The sequence below is a fragment of the Galleria mellonella genome, unplaced genomic scaffold (assembly GCF_026898425.1).
Source record: "Galleria mellonella isolate WM207_F2 unplaced genomic scaffold, CSIRO_AGI_GalMel_v1 utg57, whole genome shotgun sequence".
NCBI lineage: Eukaryota > Metazoa > Arthropoda > Insecta > Lepidoptera > Pyralidae > Galleria > Galleria mellonella.
The window spans coordinates 6,411,964-6,434,554 of NW_026442119.1; the positions used below are offsets into that span (position 1 = coordinate 6,411,964).

A 22,591-nucleotide genomic window follows, 5' to 3' on the forward strand; every position below is an offset into this window, starting at 1 on the left:
TGCGATCAATAGGCTGTGTTTATTTGTATGAATTCAATAAGTTTCATGTATAATTTGTTTTCAAGGAATACTTAAGAAATAACATAGATATAAAATCAGTAAAAGCGACGGTAACCTACAGTCAAAGCACAAGACAGTTTTGCACACAAGTTTATTACTGAAAAGCTTCTGTTTACCGGCTTTAGCTGTATACTGATTTGATTTTATTTGTGCATATTGATGTTAAATAAATCACTAAGGTAAATAATTCTTTTAATGTTACTTCATTTCCTCTTCAATTCATTATTTTTATAATTCTAGTATAAACAGATACGGTCATGTACGCAGCAAGTTCGTAACATCATTCGCAAGATATTAATATATGACAAAATGCATAAAGCGCCACGTTGCCCGATATTGAGTTACATAATTATACTCAAAGTTATAACTCGAGTTCATATAAATATTAAATTTACTACCCATTTTATAACTCACAATCTGATATTTATTTATTTAATTCTTATAACTGGCATTTTACAATTTGAAAAATATCTTTTGCGCAGTATAATTTAGGTAATATAGTAAAATAGTAATAAGTCTATTATGTCCATGGTACTGCTCATGTCTATAGGCGACGGTTACCACTTTCCATCAGGTGGGCCGTCAGCTTGTTTGCCATTCTAAGTTGTATAAAAAAAAATAGTAATAAGATGTATGTACATGGTTGACACTTAAGAAAAAAATGTATGAGAGGTCTTGATAAGACCCATAGAAACGAAAACAATATTTTTTTAAAATTTTGTCTGTATGTTTGTTCTAGCATGATGCAAATGTACCACACCAAATTTTTTTACAGTCGTATTCCTGAACTCCTGAAGAATTTTCATCCAAAATACCTCAATTTGAAGACGAAGGTCTTTAACCAGTACGTGTTGCCAGTAATGACTTATGGAACCGAAACATGGTCCTACACGGTTGGTCCGTATGCAAAAATTTCAAATTACTCAGCGGACTATAGAGAGGGTTACGTTAGAAGTATCTTTTTTTGATTGATTCATTTGCGGATATCCTCGTTTCGCATTCTAAGTAATCGACATAGGCCGAAGGATAAGCAAGCTGAAGTAGCAATGGGCTGGTTACATAGCTCGAAGAACCGACAATCGATGGGGAAGGTACTTGAGTGGCGATCCCGTACGAGCAACTGCGTTTGTTTGTTTGGTAGGACAACCCCTCACTAACCTAGACTGATGACCTTAAATGCATTGCAGGGAGTCAACGGATGCAGGTGGCAGTGGCATGGAAGTCTATGTTGGAGGCCTATGTTCAGCAGTGGACAAATAATGGCTGAGATGATGATTCCTGAAGTTCTAACTTTAAATGTGGTATATGTTTTATTTTTATATGCTGTCTAGAAGTATATTTCATTAATTTTTCTACTTCTGAAAACCACGCATACGAAGTAGTAGGTAAAAAGCTAGTTATATCTATAATATATACTTATTGCTCCACCAGATCCTAGCCTAGAGATTCAGTGACACAAATATATCTTTAAATTTCAAAACTTTTATTATTTTTTACATCAAATATACAAGTTAGAATTTAATATATTACTTGGCTTTCCATTACCAGTTTGGATAATATCAAGTTGTTTAAGTAGTACTTGAATTTCTTCGATTTGATAATCTTCAGGATATTCAATATAAGAAATCACTGCTGTTCCTGATTGACCCAAATGCTCCCGTAAAGAAATTACTGAAATAAAAATATTTTTTATAGTAACATTTATTGACAAATATGACATAAAGAACAGGAAAGAGATTAATCTGGAGTTTACGAACTAACTAATTTACACAGAAAGCGCAAATAGTGAGGTCACTCTGTGAAGCCTGTGAACATACCAGAAAGCTTATGGGTTAGGCATGAATAGTATAAGTACTATCCATATATGGGTAATAGGGGTATATAAATATGATTCGATATCTATTGGGTTGATTTGGACATTGATGGCAGAAAAAAGGTTATTACCTATTTTGATATTGCCGTATCGGTCAGATATCTATTTTCGAATATGTTAAGGTTAAGGTTTCAATATTATGAATTCGAAAACAAACTTTTAACATATTTATTATTGGACCAATATATAGATATTGTAACTAACATATATAGATATTGTAACTAACATATATAGATATTGTAACTAACATATATAGATATTGTAACTAACATATATAGATATAGCCATATAACACCCATCTCTATTATGGGCAAAGCTTGGCTAGCTGTATTAGCCGCAACTTACTCATACAATAGCCCAAATCAGATGCTAAGCATGAAAATGAGAGTCCAGTTCACATTATGTTACATTGACAAATATATTTAATGTGCACCTTAAGCACCGTCATCATGATAGATAATCTTGATGACTGCAAATGGTGTTATTTTTATATATATTTTTAAATAAATTCTTTTTGTATTTTATAGTACTGTAACACAAAATGAATTGTGCCTATAATAACGTTACCTTTTTGTGCCTTAACAGCTTAACTTATGGTTATGAAATTTGGTATACACATACTATATGAAATGGAGAATATAGGCTACTTTTTGTCCCAGTCAAATGAACAGTCACAGGTAAAAGCTAGTATTAAATAACCCCAGTAGCCTTTTAAATTATGGCTATATAATAGCTGTTTATTCCATAACTTACATTTTATTGTTAGAGATACTAGCTTTCTGATGAATTATTTATAATGGGCTAAGTTTATAATGACTTCATTGTATCCTCATCTATCATTCCTTTCTGGTAACCAGCCATCATATCAATACGAGGTCTGTCCGGAAAGTTCGTATAAAAGTGTTCTGGAATGCGAGAAAGAGGAGTGGGGAGGCCAGGTAAGCGCAGGACCCCTTCCTTATGTCCCTAACAATGCTTCAGTTCTGGTCTGACCGCCGTGCGGTGCGAACTGGCTTGTCACGCCATCTGTGAAGTTACCTCTTAACGAAACCCCGTCGGCATGGAGCCCGCTTCCGTTGAAGAGCAGCGCGTCGTAATCAAGTTTCTCTCGAAACTCGGCAAGAATGGCCGTGAAAGCAAAGAGTGGAAGACATCCGGGGAACCACGAACAAAAAAATCAAGAAAATCCCGCTCAAATGTCAAGACAATGTTGATTGTTTTTTTCGATGTTCGGGGGATTGTCCATCAAGAATTCGTCCCTCCAGGCCGAACATCGACGTAGAATTTTCCATCAACTGTCTGTTGATGGAAAATTCTACGTCGATGTGCTCAGACGCCTCAAAGCTCGTGTGGCACGAGTTCGTCCAGAATTGGCGCGAGAGGGGCGTTGGATTCTTCACCACGACAATGCCCCTGCCCACACCTCTCTTGTTGTCCGTGAGTTTTTGAGTAAAAATTCCATTACGGTGACCGAACACCCCCCCCCCCCCTATTCGCCGGATTTGGCCCCGTGTGACTTCTTCTTGTTCCCAAAAACCAAATTGGTACTTCGGGGGCGGCATTTGGGGGACATAAATGAGATAAAAAAAGCTACGACGGGGCAGCTGAGAAACCTACAACCAGAGGACTTTCAAGGAGCCTTCTCACAGTGGAAACGGCGTTGGCACAAGTGCATTATGTCACAGGGGGAGTACTTTGAAGGGGATAAAATTGATTTACCTGAATAATTGTAAAATAAAATTTTTAAAAAACTTTTATACGTACTTTCCGGACAAACCTCGTAATGCAAGCAGTTATCATTACATTTTCTAAAATTTTTAAATAATAATAAGATTGCTTTATAAATAATAATTTACCTCCAGCAGATACACCAGATATTAAATTTGGCTGTTCTAATTTTGGAAAATTGAATTTTGTGAATTTTGATGGTTTGCTTGTGTGTATTGTTCTGAATAAACACTCTTGATTATAGTATTCAGATGATTGATATTCTGCAAGGGGCTTTGTCTGTATTGATATTACATTATTGCTTACAGAGAGATATGGTTTCAATAATTCAACTATATTACTGCTAAGTACTAATCTGTAATCTTTTATGAAACAAATAAGATTCTTTCCTGATTTAGATAACATCAGATTAGCTTCTTTAATTGAATTAACATATTCTAATTTATACTGAGTCTGAGTTGCAACTATGTCTGACAAATATTTGCCTTCCAAAATAGTTAACATTTCTATCTCTTTTAAAACTCCAACATCTTGCTGCCATTGTAATCTGAAAAAGGAAATTGCATAAGTACTTAGGCTTTATTGCATATGTAAATAATATTATAATTAATAACAGAATAGTAGCAACATTTATATATTTAGAATAGATAAAAATATAAATACCAGCTTGAACCTTTTGAGTCAGTGCAACAACGAGCTATGAGAATTGTCAATGATCCCAGGCTTACATACAAGTGGTATCAAACCCTTAAGTCTTAGGAGAGATTTTGCCTCACTCTGCATGTTCTACCGCTTATACAACAGATTGTGCTCAGGTGAATGGTTCAATATGATGCCTACAGCCACTTTCTACTATCATATGGCTTGCCATCAACAGAGAGTTCATCCCCACATCCTACAGCCTAAATAGTCACGCATATGCGGTTTTCCCAGACTACGGATTGGAATTCTTCAAAAGGTAGGTAAGAGAGGTTTCTTCAGGGTCAGCAATGCACGCATAATACCCCTGGTATTGCAAGCTACAGTTCATAGGCTACGATAACCACTTACCATCAGCTGGGGCTTATGCTTGATTGCCACCTCAGTGGTAAAAAAAATTATCCCTGTTTTAAAATAAAATAATTTTCTAAGTATATTAAATAATGTATAATTAATCTAATATTTGCAAAGAAAATTAAATGTAAATATAGTTAGGGTTTTTTGGGGGGAAAGGGATTGTTAATAATGGAGACTGAGAATCCCATTGCTAGTAATATACCCCACCAGGTCGACCTCCTTGCTGTTCTCCCTGGAAACTATCATGGTTAATTCCTGATGAATTCATCATGATGGGCTAACTAGCCGGTTTTCATTCTCATCTATCACCCTTTATTGGTGCTCCGCCAGCGTATCCCTTTAGCGCAGGCGGGGTTACCATACCATTTTTACCCATCAAGAAAAAATAATAGAGTTATATAGTATATAGGGACTAAGATACTATAAATTTATTGATATAATTAATAGTAAGGGGCAAGTAAATATTTAAAATAGAATTAATTTTTAGTTTGAAGCAGGCTCAATAGGTTGAAATAGACTCCTTCCTACGTAAAATATAATAGAAGTGGTGTAGAAATTTGACACTTACATCTGAACAATAGACAACTTATACAATATTTGTTTCTAGCGTGTTCTCATAAATATATTTTTTAGATTGCTATAAAGTTAACTTACTCTGGTAAATCAGGTTCTTCCGTAATTTCATCCCAGTCTTCCCAGGCTGTTCGACTAATAGGTTCAGTTATATCTCCAAAAGTGGTCATTTTTCTAGTCGTAATAATATTTAGCTAGTATACTGTATATTAGGTAGGCATTTATTCAATGAGTTGTGCAATATTATTACACAGTGAAGTATAATAAAAATAATGTACACTGATTTAAACCTTATTCTGTGAAAAACACAGATTAAGAGACAACAATATACAATAAACAATGAGTTTGTAGAAAAGATTTAGGTTTTGTACTAAGAACAAGAATTACATAGGAGTGATAAAATAGTCATTTTATAGTAGCCTAGTGTATAGAAAATTTTATACGGCCGTATAACACTACCAAATTCAGGTACAACCTGTTTGCATACTTTCTACATATAACGTGTCGAATATATAATCTAGTAATACAAAATTTGCCATTGACTAAAAATTGACACATCAAACATTTTCTATACAGTAGCTTCCTATGAATTGAGCAAAATAGTAACTGATGGTGTATCTTTCGTCCTTTTTTTACTAATCATATTTGCATAAGAAGAAAGGAGGCAACTATATGATTTATTGTTTTTATTTTAAAATTCAGTCTTTGTTATTCCTCGTTCTTAGTACATGAGACATCTAATCTGTGCTCATATATTATCTGTGCATCCCGTTTCCGTCACGTCAGAAAACTGAGAATATCAATTTGTTATGAAGAATTAAGTGCTTTGTTATAAATTTAAAATAGATTAATTGTTTAGTTAGTCATGTTAAAGGTAAGGTATAATATTTATTATCAATGTCATTATTAAATAATTAACATGGTTTGTATATAATTATTATTATATACTTACAGGATAAAGGACAAGTCACTTTCGAGGATAAATGGCCATCTATGCGTCCTATAGTCCTCAAGCTTTTGAAACAAGAGCCGGTAACTCAAATTGAATGGCAAGATCTTTTTGTAGCTGTACATTCTGTTTGTCTTTGGGACGAAAGAGGACCTTACAAAATAAGAGATGCTCTTCAGCAAGACATAATGATGTATATTAAACAAGCTCAAGCACGGGTTTTAGCTCAGCGGGAGGATCAGGCTTTACTGAAAGCTTATATAGCAGAATGGGGAAAATTTTTCACCCAGTGCAACTATCTACCTACGCCATTTCGTCAGTTAGAAAACTCCATAAACAATATAAGTAAAGTCACCAGTTCCAATACATCAAATTCACAAAAAAAGAATAATAATAATAATATAGAGGACAGTTTGGTACGTAAATTGATGCTGGATTCTTGGAATCAGAGTATCTTCATGGATATTAAACAGAGATTGCAAGATTCTGCTATGAAATTAGTACAAGCTGAACGCAATGGTGAATCGTTTGACTCACAACTTGTTATAGGAGTTAGGGAATCCTATGGTATGGTATTCTCAGTTTTGTTTAATTTATTTATGTATTACCTTCACCACAGCTGTGACAGTTAATAAATGTCTCTGATAACCCATGAAATCATTTGGAATAATCATTTATATATAATTTGAATATATGTGAGGGTACATTTGTCTATTATTAATTTCATTATCAGTTTATAATATTAAAATTTGATGTAAAAAGTCTAAATCACATAGTTCAAGAAGGTTTAACTGAGAATTGGCTTAGTTACTTAGTATCTGAAATATTTTATATATTCATCTGGAAATAACTAATTGACCATCTGTGGATGGTCAATTACTTGTTATTATGTGTTTTAGTGCATTTATCCTGTAAGTGTGGTATGCACATTCTTTACATTTTTTTACTTTAAAATGTCATACATAAAGCTGCAAATACAACTTATTTTTTATTTCAGTTAATTTATGCTCAAATTCTATTGATAAATTGCAAATATACAGAGATAATTTTGAAGCAGCTTATATGCAAGCCACTGAAGAGTTTTATAAATTGAAAGCTAATGAACATCTGTTAGCAAATGGTGTACAGTCTTATATGAAGTATGCAGACCAAAGATTGAAAGAGGAAGAAGCCAGAGCTCACAGATATTTGGAACCTGGAAGTGGTAGTGTAGCTGCACTTACACAATGTTGTGAGAAAGTATTGATTGGAGAGCATTTACCAACACTACTGGCTGAAAGTGCACCATTAATTAAAGCTGGTGAAACAGATAAACTGCAACTTATGTTTCGCCTTTTAGATAGAGTACATGAAGGGGTTACACCAATACTTCGGGACCTAGAGGCTCATATTGTTTCTGCTGGATTGGCAGATATGGTTGCTTCAGCAGATATTATTACAACAGATTCTGAAAAATATGTTGAGCGTTTATTAGATTTATTTAAAAGATTCAGTACTCTTGTAAAAGATGCATTTATGGATGATCCCAGATTTTTAACTGCCAGAGACAAAGCTTACAAGTGTGTTGTTAATGATACAACAGTTTTTAAATTGGAACTACCATCTTCAGCTCTCATACGAGGTAGTAAAGGTACAGCACCAGAAAGTAAGTGTCCTGAACTTTTGGCAAATTATTGTGATATGTTGTTACGGAAAACACCTTTAAGTAAACGCTTGACTACAGAGCAAATAGAATCTAGACTGAGAGATGTACTGTTAGTTTTAAAATATATTGAAAATAAAGATGTATTTATGAGGTATCATAAAGCACATTTAACTAGAAGGTTGATATTAGATTCTAGTGCTGATTCAGAAAAGGAGGAAGATATGGTTGAGTGGCTTCGAGAGGTGGGAATGCCTGCAGATTATGTTAATAAACTAGCTCGAATGTTCCAAGACATTAAAGTCAGTGAAGATCTAAATATACAATTTAGAGGAGAAACTACACGTCATGATGCTATCAATATAAAAATACTCAATGCTGGAGCATGGGCTAGAGGATCTGAAAGAGTTACTGTAAGTCTTCCTTTAGAATTAGAAGACTATATACCAGAAGTAGAAGAGTTTTATAAAAAGAAACATTCTGGACGTAAATTGCAATGGTATCATCATATGAGTAATGGAACTATTACTTTTGCAAACTCTGTGGGTAGATTTGATCTAGATGTTACTACTTTTCAAATGGCGGTATTGTTTGCATGGAATCAAAGACCGCTGGAGAAGATAAGCTATGAAAATTTGAGACTTGCTACTGAACTTCCAGATCCAGAATTGAGGAGGACCTTATGGTCTTTGGTAGCCTTTCCCAAACTTAAGAGACAGTTATTGTGTTATGAACCAGTAGTACAGAATCCTAAGGACTTTATGGAAAATACTACTTTTTGGGTCAATCAAGAATTTGCACTGATCAAAAATGGAAAACCACAAAGAAGGGGTAAAATTAATTTAATTGGAAGGCTTCAATTAAGTACTGAACGTTCCCAGCTAGAAGACAATCATTCAATAGTACAACTTCGAATTTTAAGAACTCAGGAAGCCATTATAAAGATACTGAAGATGCGAAAACGTATAACTAATACTGCACTCCAGGTAAGTAATTAAAAGTATATATTTGATTTATAATTAGAGGTATGAAAAACAAAATGAAGACTTATATTTATGGATGTAGGGGAGATCTGGACTAACCTACTATAATCAAATAGACCATGTTTTATATGAAGGAGTTGAGAGTTACTAGAACTAGTTATCATGTATGAGTTATGAAAGTGCAGTAAGCAAAAAGATGTATGTAAGGCCTTTTTGGCATTTGTTTTTTTTTTATTCCAATACATAAATATTGTAATAAGTCTTGGTTAACAAATTTGTTTAGCTGAATCTACTGGAGTTACTCTTAAGTTTCTTTATAAAATTTTAGTGATAGCAAGCTATGCTATTCCTGAACAGTATAGATTATATTGAATTTCTTCTTGTGAGAGCGTTTTCGCCTGAGAAAAGCCTATAATAGTATTGTATAGTTGGTAGCATATAGTATGAATAGTTTTGAAAAAAAAAATAGTACTAATATGTTTAGCTAAACTATAAACTTTTTTTCATAGGAGGTATTGTCATAGTAATGAAGACTTTTTTAATTTTAAAACCTTTATGTTCATTTTTAATGATGTCTATATTATATGTTAACAGAGAGTGTGCTAAATGTATTTTAATAACCCATTTTCACCTATGTATCACAAATAAATTACTGATTTATTGGATGGTTAGGTTTAAAATGTGAAACATAGTTCTTTTATTACTACTTTTTTTTTAAATAGTAATATGTAATTGATTATTTATAGAATAGTAATTTTTATTATTTTTATTGTCTTTTTGTACATCTCGTGAAATAAATGTCTTTTGTTCCAGAGTGAATTGGTGGAAATATTAAAGAATATGTTTTTGCCTTCCAAAAAGATGATAAAAGAGCAATTAGAATGGTTGATTGAACACAAGTACATGCGACGGGATGATGAAGATATTAATACGTTTATATATATGGCCTAAAATTCCTTATCACAAGTGTAAATGAACAAATCAAAATAAATTATTTACTCATGATTTTTCTTTCGTTTCAATTTAACCTCTTATATCATTCATAGTGAATATGATTACTAAATGTCATGTAAATAAAAAAGATAATATTCAGACCTTTTTTGCGGTGCGTGTGGTGCGGTGCTAATTTTGCACTTAATAAAATAAAGTCATATTAATGTTAGCTTTATTAAATGTATAGTAAACATTACAAGTTTGTATGTATAAAAATTAAAATATAATGACTTAATTTTTTGTAGGTTCAATAGTTTCGCCGCCTTGAATCTGTCCCCAACCAATTAATCTGAAAATTAAAACAACAATTATAATAAAAAATTTCATGTAATGATATTCACGCCGTGATAGCCGAAATCGCATAATCGATTTTAATGAAATTCTTTAAATGTATATTGTATGCGTGAGATCTAGGTTATTTTTTATTTAAACAAGAAAGAAACCTACTAGATGAGAGTTGCATTTATACGTACATAGATATATAAAGCTGACACCTAATAGTTATTATTACTGATATTCGTATTTTAGGCTATAATTATGGTTAAAAACTACAGTGCCAATTTTGTTTAGGAAAAAATATAATAGTTTTGGAAAAAATATTAAACCCCCGAAGGGTTTAATATTTTTTCCAAAACTATGCTATTTGGTAACACTCATTTATTTTTTTCTGTAAAAATAACATCTACCTTTATAAATTGTAATTATTACCGATTTTTTGATTCAATTTAATTTTGTAATTGAAGTTTTTTAAAATTTTCTATTATAAAAAATTACGTAGCATAAAAAATGTTTTAGAATGTATAAATAAAGCCCTTTAAGATGATATATCACTAGTACGGATCATTTAGAGATTTTGAGTATTCTTTTTGAACCCTCTAGCAAAGAAAATAAAAAAAATTTTGAGCAAACAATATATACCAAATTTCAAATGGATAGCATTTAAAATTGCTATAAAAAACGCTATGATATATGAACGGATGGACAGCCTTACTATAAGGGACCCTTTGTACCATTTCAATATGGAATCTTAAAATGAACTGATAGGGTCCTAAGAATAAAGACTAGGTAGAAGTGACACTCCCGTCAATATCCAAGTGGTTCGTGAGAATTAAGTTCATTGAATAAAACGCGTACCACTCACGGTCAAACAACAGTTTGTTTACAAGCGATAGCAATCGGAATATTTCTTGAAGCGAAGAAGAATAGTCAACTGTAACTCCTGCGAGTTAATAAGGACTAAAATGTCGAAGGACCACTTGAAAGCTCAAAGGTCGGAGGAGGGTCAAAATTTGGTCGTCTAAATTATTTAAAATAAAAAAATAAAATTTCTGTATTAAAAAGATGTCCGTCTTATTTCGGTTTTCGTCCTAGTCATTTGCTTTGTTATAGGCCGTCAGTTTTGTATGTTGAATGTCATAGCGAGAAAACCGGTCAAAGAGGCCGCAACAAGGATTGTGAAGACTCGGACTATTAATTTGGGATCTTTGTGTGTAATTGGTGGTACTTAGTGAATAAACGTATTTCTTTCTTCACGATTCTTATTTACCTCGCATGTAACAATATTTATATTGTTTTCGACCGTGTGGTCCCGGCATAGAATAGGCCAATCTTTTCTTTCCCGTGGGTGTCGTAAGAGGCGACTAAGGAAGGGCGAGGGTTGGGCAACAGCGTCCCTCTTAAAACATCTTCAAAATCTAACTACGGTTGTCAATTCGTCTACCAAGCGTGGCAATTATTGGCAAAACCCCCTAAGGGGGAGGCTTATGTTCAGCAGTGAACAGTTAAAGGTTGATATGATGATGATGATGATTGTTTTCGAAATGGATATCATTTTCAAATAATTTAATGGGGTTGGGTTCTAAAATAATAAATAGATGTTGGATGTAAAATCCAACAGACGATGGAATATAATACGTACTGTATATTTGTGACAATTCTATTCGGGCGAGGGGAAGTAGATTATTTATATTCTTTATTGCACTAAAACATACAGTAACAACAATAAGTTAATAACAATGTTAGCAAAGGCGAACTTATCTCTAAAAGAGATTTCTTCCATATGTATATATATATATATATATATATATACATTTTGTTAGAGTTAATGCATATATGCATTCCGAACTTGTTAACCTTCTGACCGCGTATTTTTTTTCGCTTTATTTTGGCACATCGCTTTGACAACAAATAGCAGTATGAGTATTTAGCCATCTAGCGAGATTCTGAGAAAAACGTCAATCTACGAAAACAAAAATCGTGGGATAACAACGTCAAAAAAAATGCGAGCACGTCAAAATCGCGGGATATGTAAAATTAAACTAGTAGATACTGCACGCGGAAATCGCGGGATGCCCGGTCAGAGGGTTAATTAATAAATTCTATTCAAATTTATACTGATATTTCCAAAATATTTACCGCCAATGATTTTCGACTCTTCTGCTTAGAGCAACTTTTTCGCCAATTTCCGTACATACAGGATTAGTGAGGGCGATCTTCGCCAAATCGGCTTTAGTAGCGATAACTCTGCCGCCGGTACTTAAAGACCCGATGTTCACTAAAAGCACCTGTAATTATAATTTTAATTTCAATGATGATTCGTTTTTCATATACAAAAAGATGAATATTAATGTTTGTGTTGTATAAGAAAAAATACTAGAATGGTTTTATAATTGTAATGATTAAGTTTAGAGTGGAATATGAAATTCGTGTTTATAAAATACTTACTGGAAGGTTTTTAAGAATAAGAGATTTTTCTGACTGTTTTTACTTATAATTAGGAATCCAAATTAACAAGTAAATGACTGTAAATATTATATGATGTGAAATTGGAGTTCATAATAATAATGAACTTTAAAAATGCTAAATGACTTCAAGAAGTTGCTAAAATTCACATTCTAGGATAAAAGTTGCCAATTTGTCTAAAAAGTGTTTAATATTGCTGGTAATTGAGATTTGCGATTCGTTGATTAAAAAATTAGACGCGACATTGCTATACATCTACGATTTCATAATCGAACGACGAATCACAATTAACACGTGTATGATAATATATACGTAAGTGTATGCACATTAGAGAATTAGAAAAAAAAAATGTAAAAGAGTAATGTAAAAAAGTATGAGCTTATTAAACGATGTCTATACACATATATTATGTTATACCCTCATGCCTGTATGCATATGATTATTCTGTTGTTTAGAATTGCCTCTAATCACGGCGCACAGATAAGATTCTCTATCCGAATATATCTTTTACATACCTAGTACACCACCCTTCAATTAAATAATTTTAATAAAATTAACTCGTTAAAACAATACTAATTAATATTTTTTTTAATAATACCTATGGAGTAAGCTGTAATAGGATTGTTTTGGATATCCTGTCTTTTGTTATATATGTAAAACATACATTATGATCTATTGCATTATAAAACAAAACCTGATCCTAATGAGGAAAAGCAGTTTATTATTACCCATATAATAATGAGCTGTATAAATAGGATATGACCAAACCTCATTTCTTGTCAATTTCTGTACTTTAGCCGCTTTTTTGTCTCCTTCTGTGCGTACGCCTAGAAGACGTTTCAGTAGATAGTATGAAACTTCAAGTTTCACGAATATACCAGGTAAAGCACCAACAGCGCCAAGCACCTGCCGAAAATAAGAAATATAGAAGTTGTTTGGGATATCTCATATAATTAGGTATTATTAGGTGTTGAACGACATTATCTATTAGCATTACAGTAGAAGAGACATCTTTTAAGTATCCATGATATTACTCCTAAATAATACAGTATTAAAAGACTATAAAACAATAATTGTAATCATGTATGCCCTATCGTATCTATTGCTATCGTAAAAGGTTGATGATTCAAAAAATAGTATATTTACACTAAAGAATAAAAATAAACAAAAATGAAATAACACAGTGAGTTAGTATACTAATTATATTATACAATTGTAAAATATTTTGTAAAACATGGTCTTGTGTTCTCGGTTTTACAAACTAAACAAGCTATTTTTTTAATAAGAGAGTAATCGTAAACAATACGAGTGAGAACTTTGAATTGAAGAAAGATAATCTCAAGTTATTGGTGTTTATTGCATCACTCTTCATTTTATGTAAATTAATTGTTGGTATTTGCTTTTTGTTTAAATATTGTATAAAAAATTGTTAACTTTAATAAATGAAATGAATTAACAATTAGGTATACTAACCTGACCGACAAGACGATCAGCACGGCATAAAGTGGGCTCAATTTTGGTGCCAACTCCTATAAGACCACCAGGCACTGCAAATTGTAGTTCATTCTGTTCTGCGAACAATGACACGATGCGCGAGAATATAGGCCGGCAGGTCAGCTTGCCGTCGGCATCTTTACTAACCAATCCCGGCCGAACCTACAGAACAAAAATCTTATTAAATAATATTCTAGTCAAATATATTTAATATTATTTATTTTTAACGGGAAATACATAGAATAGTAATTATTATATAAGATGAAGTTAGCTGGCTCATCCTGATAAATTCACCACGAATTAAAAGCTTTGGTTCTTAAAGAGCACCATGCAGGGGTTGACATGACAGAGTATTTTTTTAATGGGGCTCTTAGATTAACTAACAAACCCTTTTTCCACGCAATATTACTATTTGTTAAAATCAATTTTAGTGAAAAACTTTGGCATCTTTTCTGTCAAGTAGAGCTTTACATCTCAATCGAGGATGCTGTCTTCCCGTATGCTAGAATTCTATGTTTCCCCTATCTTTCTTACTTCGATCTCCATTCCAACAGTAAGAACCCCTTGAAGAATGGATCCACCTGCAACACCGCCTCTTAGATCGTCAACTTCACATCCTGGCTTATTGACGTCGAAAGAACGAATTACTATCATACGAGGCTTTGAAGAGAAATCCCTTAATGGCACTGGAATTTTCTTAGTGACATATTCACAAAGCACCTGGGGACAAGTAATAAAATTATCGAATTATACATTATTATGTCTGCATATTACGTATAGAGAATTAAAGATTAGTGTAAACGAATATTTGAAATAACATTTAATATTGGATTTTTATGTATAAAAACTAGCAACGCCCACCAGCTTTACACGAAACACTTATTCATGGGACTGAATCTACTGTTTTAAAAATGAAAAATAAAAGTAATTTTAATATTATATTAATACAAAAGTGCATTATCTCTACAAAAAGGTGCTACTGTTATTATAGGTGTTATTCATAGAAGTGGCATCGCCGATGGTCAAAATGGCGAAGAAAAGACTAGTAAAATTTAATAGTTGATTGTAGCTACTTTGCAATTCGCAGCGGTTCTCGGATTCACACGAAGGCAAGGCGTGGTTTTTGGGTTGGTGACAAATTTACTGCTCTTCGCGTCACTTTGCAAATAAATTAATATTGCAGACAGTCGTAAATGAATGCTATAGAAAAGTAATTACCTCAATATTGTACTTCAATTGAGCAGAAATTGGGATGATCGGAGCACCCTCAGCAACTGTACCTTGGACGAATTTTACTATTTGCTCATGTTGCTCCTTAGCTTGTCCTTCTTTCACCAAATCTATTTTATTTTGTAGAATCAATATGTGCTTTAATTTCATAATCTCGATGGCTGCCAAATGTTCGCTTGTTTGCGGCTGGGGGCACGATTCATTACCTGAAAAATAATAAGAGACCTGATTGAAAAGTAAGCACTTCTTAGTGTCCTTTGTAATATAACTTGACTATATGAAACATCTTTAGAATTATTTAATTAATTATGAATTAATGTTTTTAATAATTAATTATACGGGGATGAAGAAGAAAAAGCTTACCTAAAATTTTTTATCAAAATATACCACTTTATAATTTTTTTCAGTTATTACAGAAGATTTCTCTTATAAAGTTTATTTTATTATAGATATTTTTTAAGTTTTATTAAAAAAACTTAAAAAATATTTAAAAAATTACGCCGATTCTTTTTTTGTACAAAACGCAACTTTTTCAAGTAGAATTCAATGATTTACAAACCAGCGATGAGTAATAATGCGGCGTCCATCACTGCAGCTCCGTTAAGCATGGTGGCCATAAGGATGTCGTGCCCGGGGCAATCGACAAAGCTTACGTGTCGCACCAACTGGAAACGACCAGTACACGCTGCTCGTAGACACGGGAAACTATCGTCCTTCGACGAGCCGCCCGATATGAAACTACTGGGTCTGGGACATTTCGGATTGTCACATTTGTAGATTTTTGCGTTAGCGTAACCTGTGCAAAATACGAGAATTAGGTTTTAAATCGCATATAGTGAAAAGGATACTTATTTAAATTTAATTCACCAATGAAATGTGGTATAAAAGATGAACTTAATGCTATAGCCATTTTCTGTTTAATGTATTCATATTATAATAAAAAAAATTGAGGGAAGGTTTTTTTACAACTGCCTGCTGGCTGTGGTTTTAGACTGTCTATCTTTTCAAAAAGGTATAAAAATTATTTGCACAAAATTGGATGTGATCTACCTAATCACAAATCAATAAAAAAAAATTTCAAAATAGGTTGTCAAAGCATGTTTGAGAAAAAAAAAAAAACACCTTTACAAACATTTACATTTATAATGTCAGTCATTATGAAGTTTTTTTTGTTTAGTTTTTACGTTTTTATTCGTAAAAATAATTAAATAATATTTTTACGAGTATATGAATATTTGAAATAGTTGGAATATAATGATAGGCGGGGTAATTTATTGAAACAATGTTGTTTCTATAGCAATTTTAATTATTCCAACATACATAGTAATTATGTAAAATAGCGTCATAGACAATATTCGTATATTAGGAAAGCTTCATCAGCTGGTAGGAAAATAGTGTAGTGAACTATTCATCAATTCAAAGTGGTGAATGGTCTTGGATCATCCATGATCATTTCTAGTTTTAAAATTTTTGTTTTCCCATTATACTGTACTGTCATAGGAATATACATTAACTATGATTTTATTATTATAATGAAATACTTCTAATAATAAGTTGTAATTTATACTGATTGACAGCTTTCCATACATTTAATTTAAAACATCATTGTACATTAATAATATAAAACAAATTTGGTTTTCCTATGGATATTATATTTACTTATCTGTGAGTTATGTGTGCAACAGTAAAGCTTATAGACAACATAATTTTATATCCTTAATATTACTAACATACTTCATAGAATAATTTAAATAGAATGTGATATTGTCTATTAATATTATTATTTATATTATCCAGTCCATGGAGTTAGTTGAAGGCACAAAATTTAGCACCATTAAAGTATTAAATATTTATTTTAATGGATAAATTTCATTATGAATTTAAATTTTTGAAATTATATATAGACTTACTTAGTTTTACAATAAGGCATATGTTTTTAAAGACAATATTAATTCGACAGGTATTTGATATTAACTAACTCTTTTAGACAAGTGGCAAGCTAATTCATTGATGGAATCATTATCGCAAGAGAGTCCATCAATTGGTTTAAGACATCCGAAATTGCTATCTCATTCTAACTCACGGATTCGTCATCGATGAATTTGCTTGCCATTTGTCTAGACGTGTAGTCCCCTTTGTATTGAAATTTTTAAAAAATCTGTATTACATACAAAACAATACCATAGGCAATGAAAAAAGACAAACACTTGGCAAATTTGAGTTATGTACACCCATGTGTTACATAAGGGTTCATATTTTATCGGGTTTTAAAAATATAGGTAGGCTAAGCGTATTCAGAAACAGTTAAGTTTGTTTAATAATAATATATAACATTCATCATCTTCTTACCCTTATCCCAATTATTATTTGGGGTCGGCGTAATATGTTTTCCTCTTCCATTCTTCTCTATTCCCAGTCATTTCTGCATTCATTCAAAAATAATATATAACATTATATGATACTAATAGAGAAATTATATATAACTTAGTTAATTTTAAACTTTCATCCATTAAGTGCCGATAGTGTATTTAAATATGTTATAGAAAGAAATAAAAAGTATAAAAACAGTTAAACTGTTACTATAACAACAAATTTAAGAAAATCGTGGTCCTTTTTGATGAAATATATATAGTTGATAATGTGCTTCTACTCAAATCCAACAATAATGATTTCATCTCAATCTTTCCTTGGAAATGGTAATTAGGCTAAAGTAAGATTAAAATTAACAAGATTTTAATACATTACTCCTATAAACAATCAAAGAGGTCTCACATTATTTATTATTAAAAAATGCATTAATTCTAATTATCAACTTACTACATTATCTTATTTTCTATTTGTGCAAGCTTCATTTTCCATATTTGTAGCAAATCATTTAAATAAACTTAAAATTGCTTTTAAAAAAATACTACATCATTTATAATAATAATGAAACAGAGATTCAATACAAACAATTAATATTTGCAAACATAGTCCAAGAAAACAAGGATAAAATTATTTTTAAAATAAGTATAGGATAATAGGATTGCATTATTTTTAAAATAAGTACTTTCGACATTTTACTGCTCCACATTTGCATTCTGTGCGATTTCTAAGCATAGCCATATTCTGTTGCTGAATTTCAAATCTAGACTTCAAAGGTGATATTGGAGATGTAGCCATACCACCTTCAGAACCATTTGGAATATTGATTTCATCATCATCTGTTGTTACTACCTGATTTTGAGATGAAACATTAGCTTCATTATCATCACTATCTGAAGATTTTTGTAAGTAGTCAAAACAAAGTTCTTCACCCGCATCAATATCCCGTGTTGCAAATAATGCTAACATTGGTAAGTTGGGATCAAGGCAATCAGCCCATACAGCCCATACTCCCAAATTTGGTTCACAAGAGTGATTGATAAAGTGTGAAACGTTGCCCAAATGTGCTGCATCTACCACATAAGGATTTTCAACAGAATTAAAGTCTAGATCAAATAAATAGGTAAGTCCTCTAGCATCATACTCTCTGCCACGTTTTTCTGCTTCTTCGAAGGTTATAACTTCTCCAACATATTGACAAATAAACTGGCCTTGTTTTATTGTCTGATCCGTTTTTACACCCCAACCACATCCATTAGATGTACGAAAGATACTAAGTTTTAAATTTCGTCCATTTTGTACAACTCGATTACAACAATCTAAAGAGCATTTGCATGCTTTGTTACATTCATATATTGGTGTACCAGGTGCTACCCGCAATCGTTTTTTTGCTGTATAAGCAAATATACCTCCTTGCATACCACAACATGATTTAGAACGGCAATTACAAGCTAAACATTCACAACCAATTGGTGGGTCATTAGGAATAGTAACACCAGAGCCAGGTATAGACTGATTAATATATGTGAAATTCTCTGGTGGACCATCCAGATCTACATTATTCTCAACTGTTAGTTTTTTGGATTTATCTACTTGATTTAAATGTTCTTCCCAATCTTTGAGTTTCATCAATTGACGACATCTTTTTCTTGTTAATACATACATTTGTAAAAGATTTCTAGCATCTTGAACAAGCTCAAAAGCATAACATTCATCTTTTTCTGGAAGATATATCATTGACAACAATTTTATTATTAGTGAAGTTTTCAAATTTGTAATATCAATTTCCTCCACTTCATCCAACCTTTCAAGAAGAACTTCATTAGACAAAAGATTACCAAATGAAATTTCATTTTTTAGTTCTTCTATTTTATTACAGTGTTTTAATTCTTCATTTGCTAAAAATTCATTTAATACTTTAGGACAATTATCAAGGTGCTCAATAGGTTCCCATGTGTTTTCACTATTGGGCCATCCCTTCCATTTTACAAAAAAATAGATTTTTCCTGATTCATGCTTAAAATCAAGTATTTTTTCAATAATGAATTCTTGAGTTTTTATTCCTTTCTTTTGTTTTTTGGCAACAGACACAATTTGTTCTTCTTCAGAATCAATAGATAAGTTTCTTTTCTTACATCTTTTTAATTTGTCATGAAAAATTTTTTCATCTTTCTCGTCTGCCCTTTCACGATACATTCTCACAACCGATTCGGACAGGGGCTCTGCAACATACCATGTGGTTTGATTAAAACAGGATCAACATATAAAACCTTTGACTTGTATGGTGCTGTATTATGATAGTAGTTATTTTACTTTTCACATGGTATATTGCAGAGTACCTGCATCACATTATCAATATTGTCTGATTAAATAAATGTAAAATTTTGTAAAGGTGTTTAGAAGCTTATTACTCAATGATTTTAATGGATTTGCATGAAATTTAGTATTAAGTATAACTATTCTACATTAATAAGTTAATTTGTGTATTGTTAAAATATCTAATATATGAAGTAAATAAATAATATGTAAAATAAATATTGAGATAGAGTAAAGAAAACAAAACTATTCTTTAAAATTTTTCTTATAATAGCTAATAATGATGAAATCATGGGCAAACTATTAATAGTTTGCTACCTATGAAACTTTATAATGACACTTAAATGTTTCTAGAAAGTTTTATATCTTTGAAATTAATTTAAATCCATCTAACAAGTCATTGTAATTTCAAATAACATACCTAATTTAATGGTAATGTTTCTCTCCAGTTCATTTTTGAATCTGACTGTCTGAACTCCTGAAATTGCCTTCACTACAGTAGATTTTCCATGAGCTACATGGCCAATAGTGCCAATGTTGATAGTTGCTTGTCTAGAAATAACTTCGGGCGATAGGGCAGAAAGTTTTGTTACATCCTAAAATAAAATAGGTTTAAGAATAATTTTTTTTTTGGTTAATAATATAGGTTAGGGGGGACAGGGATTGTTAGTAATGGAGACTGAGAATCCCATTGCTAGCAATATATCCAACCAGGTCGACCTCCTCGTGGTTCCCCCTGGAAACTATCATGGTTAATTCCTGATGAATTCATCATGATTGGCTAACTGGCCTGTTTTCATTCTCATCGATCACCTTTCACTGGTGCCCCGCCAGCGTATCCCGTTAGCGCAGGCGGGGTTACCATTCCATTTTCATCTAATAAAAAAAATATAGGTTATGTGAACAATTATAGTAAAATGACATACAGCCACAGTAAGATAAAATACAATTAATAAATAAAAAAAATGTTATTAATAAATAATGAAGCATAGATTATTATTACTAACCAATTTAGATAAATCTTGCTGATGTAAGTTTGACTGAATTCCACGACCTTCTGTCGATGCCATTGTTTTGCTGGTTTAAAATTATCGTTTTAACTACAAAGAAATAAGTAATTACTGTGGTATTATCTTAATTATGGACAATGTTTTGATTTAACACGTATGATAATACAATATTGAGAGATTATTAATGGCGTGCTAAGATGAGAAATCTTCCTTTATTTCATCCATGCGTGCCGCGTTCACTTTTATGACGTTAGTGACCACAGACTACTTAGAAATTAATGACAATATCTGAGCTTCACATTAGTGTTGCCAACCTCAAAAAAGTAAAACACAATAGCTTGCCAATAAAAAAAACAGGAGAAAACAATAGGTAAAGTAAAAAAGGCAGATTTCATACATATATTTTTTTAATTACTAAAACTCACATACATTGTTATATTAATAATTACAATATAATTAAAATAATCAAAGTAAAATTATTTTCCACGTTCATTGTCAATTGCCTCATCTTCAGTATTTTCATATTCATTAAAATTAAAATATGTATGATTTAAAAAAGGAATGAAATCATACATATTTTGGTTAAATTTTTTCATGTCTCTTTCCGTGGCTTCAAATGAGTAGCAATCGGTTATTTCGAATTTAGTATGTAATACCCCTTTAATAGTTGTTATTCTGTTGCGTAATTTGGTTTTCATAATATTTATAGTTGAAAATAAGCTTTCCACGGTGGCGCTGCTATGTGGTAAGGACAAAAGTTTCTTCACCAACTCACACAATATGCCAAATACTTGAGATTAGTCTTTATTTTTCAATTCGTGTATTTGTTTCCAAAAATCGATATCAGCAATTTTGTTTCGATCAAAAGATAAATTGTCATTTTTTAACATTTACCATTCTTTATTTGGTTCCGATTTGTATAGTGTAATAGGTGGAGCTGAACCTAATTGAAAAACAATAAAAATTTGTATTGGAACATAAAACAGGTTAATCAATGTGAAAACAGATAAATCTACTGTTAAAACAGTACGGTTGGTAACACTGCCTCAAATGAATCACCAAGTACTTATCTATTCTGTAACAGTTTGACAAAAGAGGACAAAAGATACTCCATCCTAAGAACAATGAATTATATAGAAGGAATGATAAAATAAAAACTGTAAATCATATGGGTGCTATTTTTGTCAATTCATAGCAGGGTATCGCATAGAAAATGTTTGATATGTCAGTTAGTTGTCAATGACAAATTTTACATTACTTGATTACATATTTATTATTTATTATTCGACACAGTTTATGTAGAAAGTATGTAAGCAGGTTGTATCTGAATTTGATAGTGTTATACGGCCGTATGACTTTTTCTATATACACTAGCCTGCTATGAATTGACAAAAATAGCAACTGATGGTTTATTTTTCGTCCTCTTCTTACGAATTATATTTGTATAAGAAAAAAGCACACAACAATACAATTTACAGTTTTTATTTCATCATTCCTTTCTGTAATTCTTTATTTTTAGTTTTTTGGACCATAGATGAAGAAATCTATAGATTTAGCAATGTAAAAAGAAAATGTTAT

At 31.7% G+C, this 22,591-nt stretch overlaps 3 protein-coding genes across 4 annotated transcripts; 1 reads left to right on the forward strand and 2 right to left on the reverse strand.

The window, feature by feature from the left end:
• Window positions 1–1,526: 1,526 nt before the first annotated feature.
• Window positions 1,527–5,723, reverse strand: LOC113509713 (uncharacterized). The gene is made up of 3 exons (XM_026893114.3): window positions 5,372–5,723; window positions 3,790–4,208; window positions 1,527–1,731 (listed from the first exon to the last, which is right to left on the reverse strand). Exons 1-3 carry the CDS (start codon window positions 5,458–5,460, stop codon window positions 1,559–1,561), a joined length of 681 nt encoding a protein of 226 aa, XP_026748915.1. The 5' UTR covers window positions 5,461–5,723; the 3' UTR covers window positions 1,527–1,558.
• A 313-nt stretch (window positions 5,724–6,036) lies between these two features.
• LOC113509725 (cullin-5) lies at window positions 6,037–9,869 on the forward strand. The gene is made up of 4 exons (XM_026893130.3): window positions 6,037–6,164; window positions 6,245–6,806; window positions 7,237–8,867; window positions 9,678–9,869. The coding sequence occupies exons 1-4, from the start codon at window positions 6,156–6,158 to the stop codon at window positions 9,813–9,815; spliced, it is 2,340 nt and encodes a 779-aa protein (XP_026748931.2). The 5' UTR covers window positions 6,037–6,155; the 3' UTR covers window positions 9,816–9,869.
• Window positions 9,870–10,015: 146 nt separating this feature from the next.
• Window positions 10,016–21,303, reverse strand: LOC113509599 (eukaryotic translation initiation factor 2 subunit 3-like). 2 transcript variants are annotated; one of them, XM_026892953.3, is made up of 9 exons: window positions 21,011–21,296; window positions 20,425–20,599; window positions 15,883–16,119; window positions 15,312–15,529; window positions 14,628–14,813; window positions 14,073–14,255; window positions 13,368–13,505; window positions 12,273–12,421; window positions 10,016–10,146 (listed from the first exon to the last, which is right to left on the reverse strand). In XM_026892953.3, exons 1-9 carry the CDS (start codon window positions 21,071–21,073, stop codon window positions 10,089–10,091), a joined length of 1,407 nt encoding a protein of 468 aa, XP_026748754.1. In that variant the 5' UTR covers window positions 21,074–21,296; the 3' UTR covers window positions 10,016–10,088. The 2 variants fall into 2 exon arrangements, with proteins under 2 accessions (XP_026748754.1, XP_026748753.1); XM_026892952.3 differs by lacking the exons at window positions 10,016–10,146; window positions 12,273–12,421; window positions 13,368–13,505; ... (2 more) ...; window positions 15,312–15,529; window positions 15,883–16,119 and adding an exon at window positions 16,602–19,909 and having other exon boundaries at window positions 21,011–21,303.
• Between the last annotated feature and the right edge of the window lie 1,288 nt (window positions 21,304–22,591).

What these genes read in the sequence shown, in the direction of transcription:
- LOC113509713 (XM_026893114.3), bottom strand. Translation starts at nt 5,460, where the DNA reads ATGACCACTTTTGGAGATATAACTGAACCTATTAGTCGAACAGCCTGG. An exon ending in GAAGAACCTGATTTACCAGA is followed by an intron (nt 4,209 to 5,371) that starts GTAAGTTAACTT and finishes TTCCTTTTTCAG; the next exon opens with ATTACAATGGCAGCAAGATG. An exon ending in ATCTGGTGTATCTGCTGGAG is followed by an intron (nt 1,732 to 3,789) that starts GTAAATTATTAT and finishes TTTTTATTTCAG; the next exon opens with TAATTTCTTTACGGGAGCAT.
- LOC113509725 (XM_026893130.3), top strand. An exon ending in AGGAGTTAGGGAATCCTATG is followed by an intron (nt 6,807 to 7,236) that starts GTATGGTATTCT and finishes TTTTTATTTCAG; the next exon opens with TTAATTTATGCTCAAATTCT. An exon ending in TAACTAATACTGCACTCCAG is followed by an intron (nt 8,868 to 9,677) that starts GTAAGTAATTAA and finishes CTTTTGTTCCAG; the next exon opens with AGTGAATTGGTGGAAATATT.
- LOC113509599 (XM_026892952.3), bottom strand. Translation starts at nt 21,073, where the DNA reads ATGGCATCGACAGAAGGTCGTGGAATTCAGTCAAACTTACATCAGCAA. An exon ending in AGCAAGATTTATCTAAATTG is followed by an intron (nt 20,600 to 21,010) that starts GTTAGTAATAAT and finishes ATTTTATTTTAG; the next exon opens with GATGTAACAAAACTTTCTGC. An exon ending in AAACATTACCATTAAATTAG is followed by an intron (nt 19,910 to 20,424) that starts GTATGTTATTTG and finishes GGTATGTTGCAG; the next exon opens with AGCCCCTGTCCGAATCGGTT.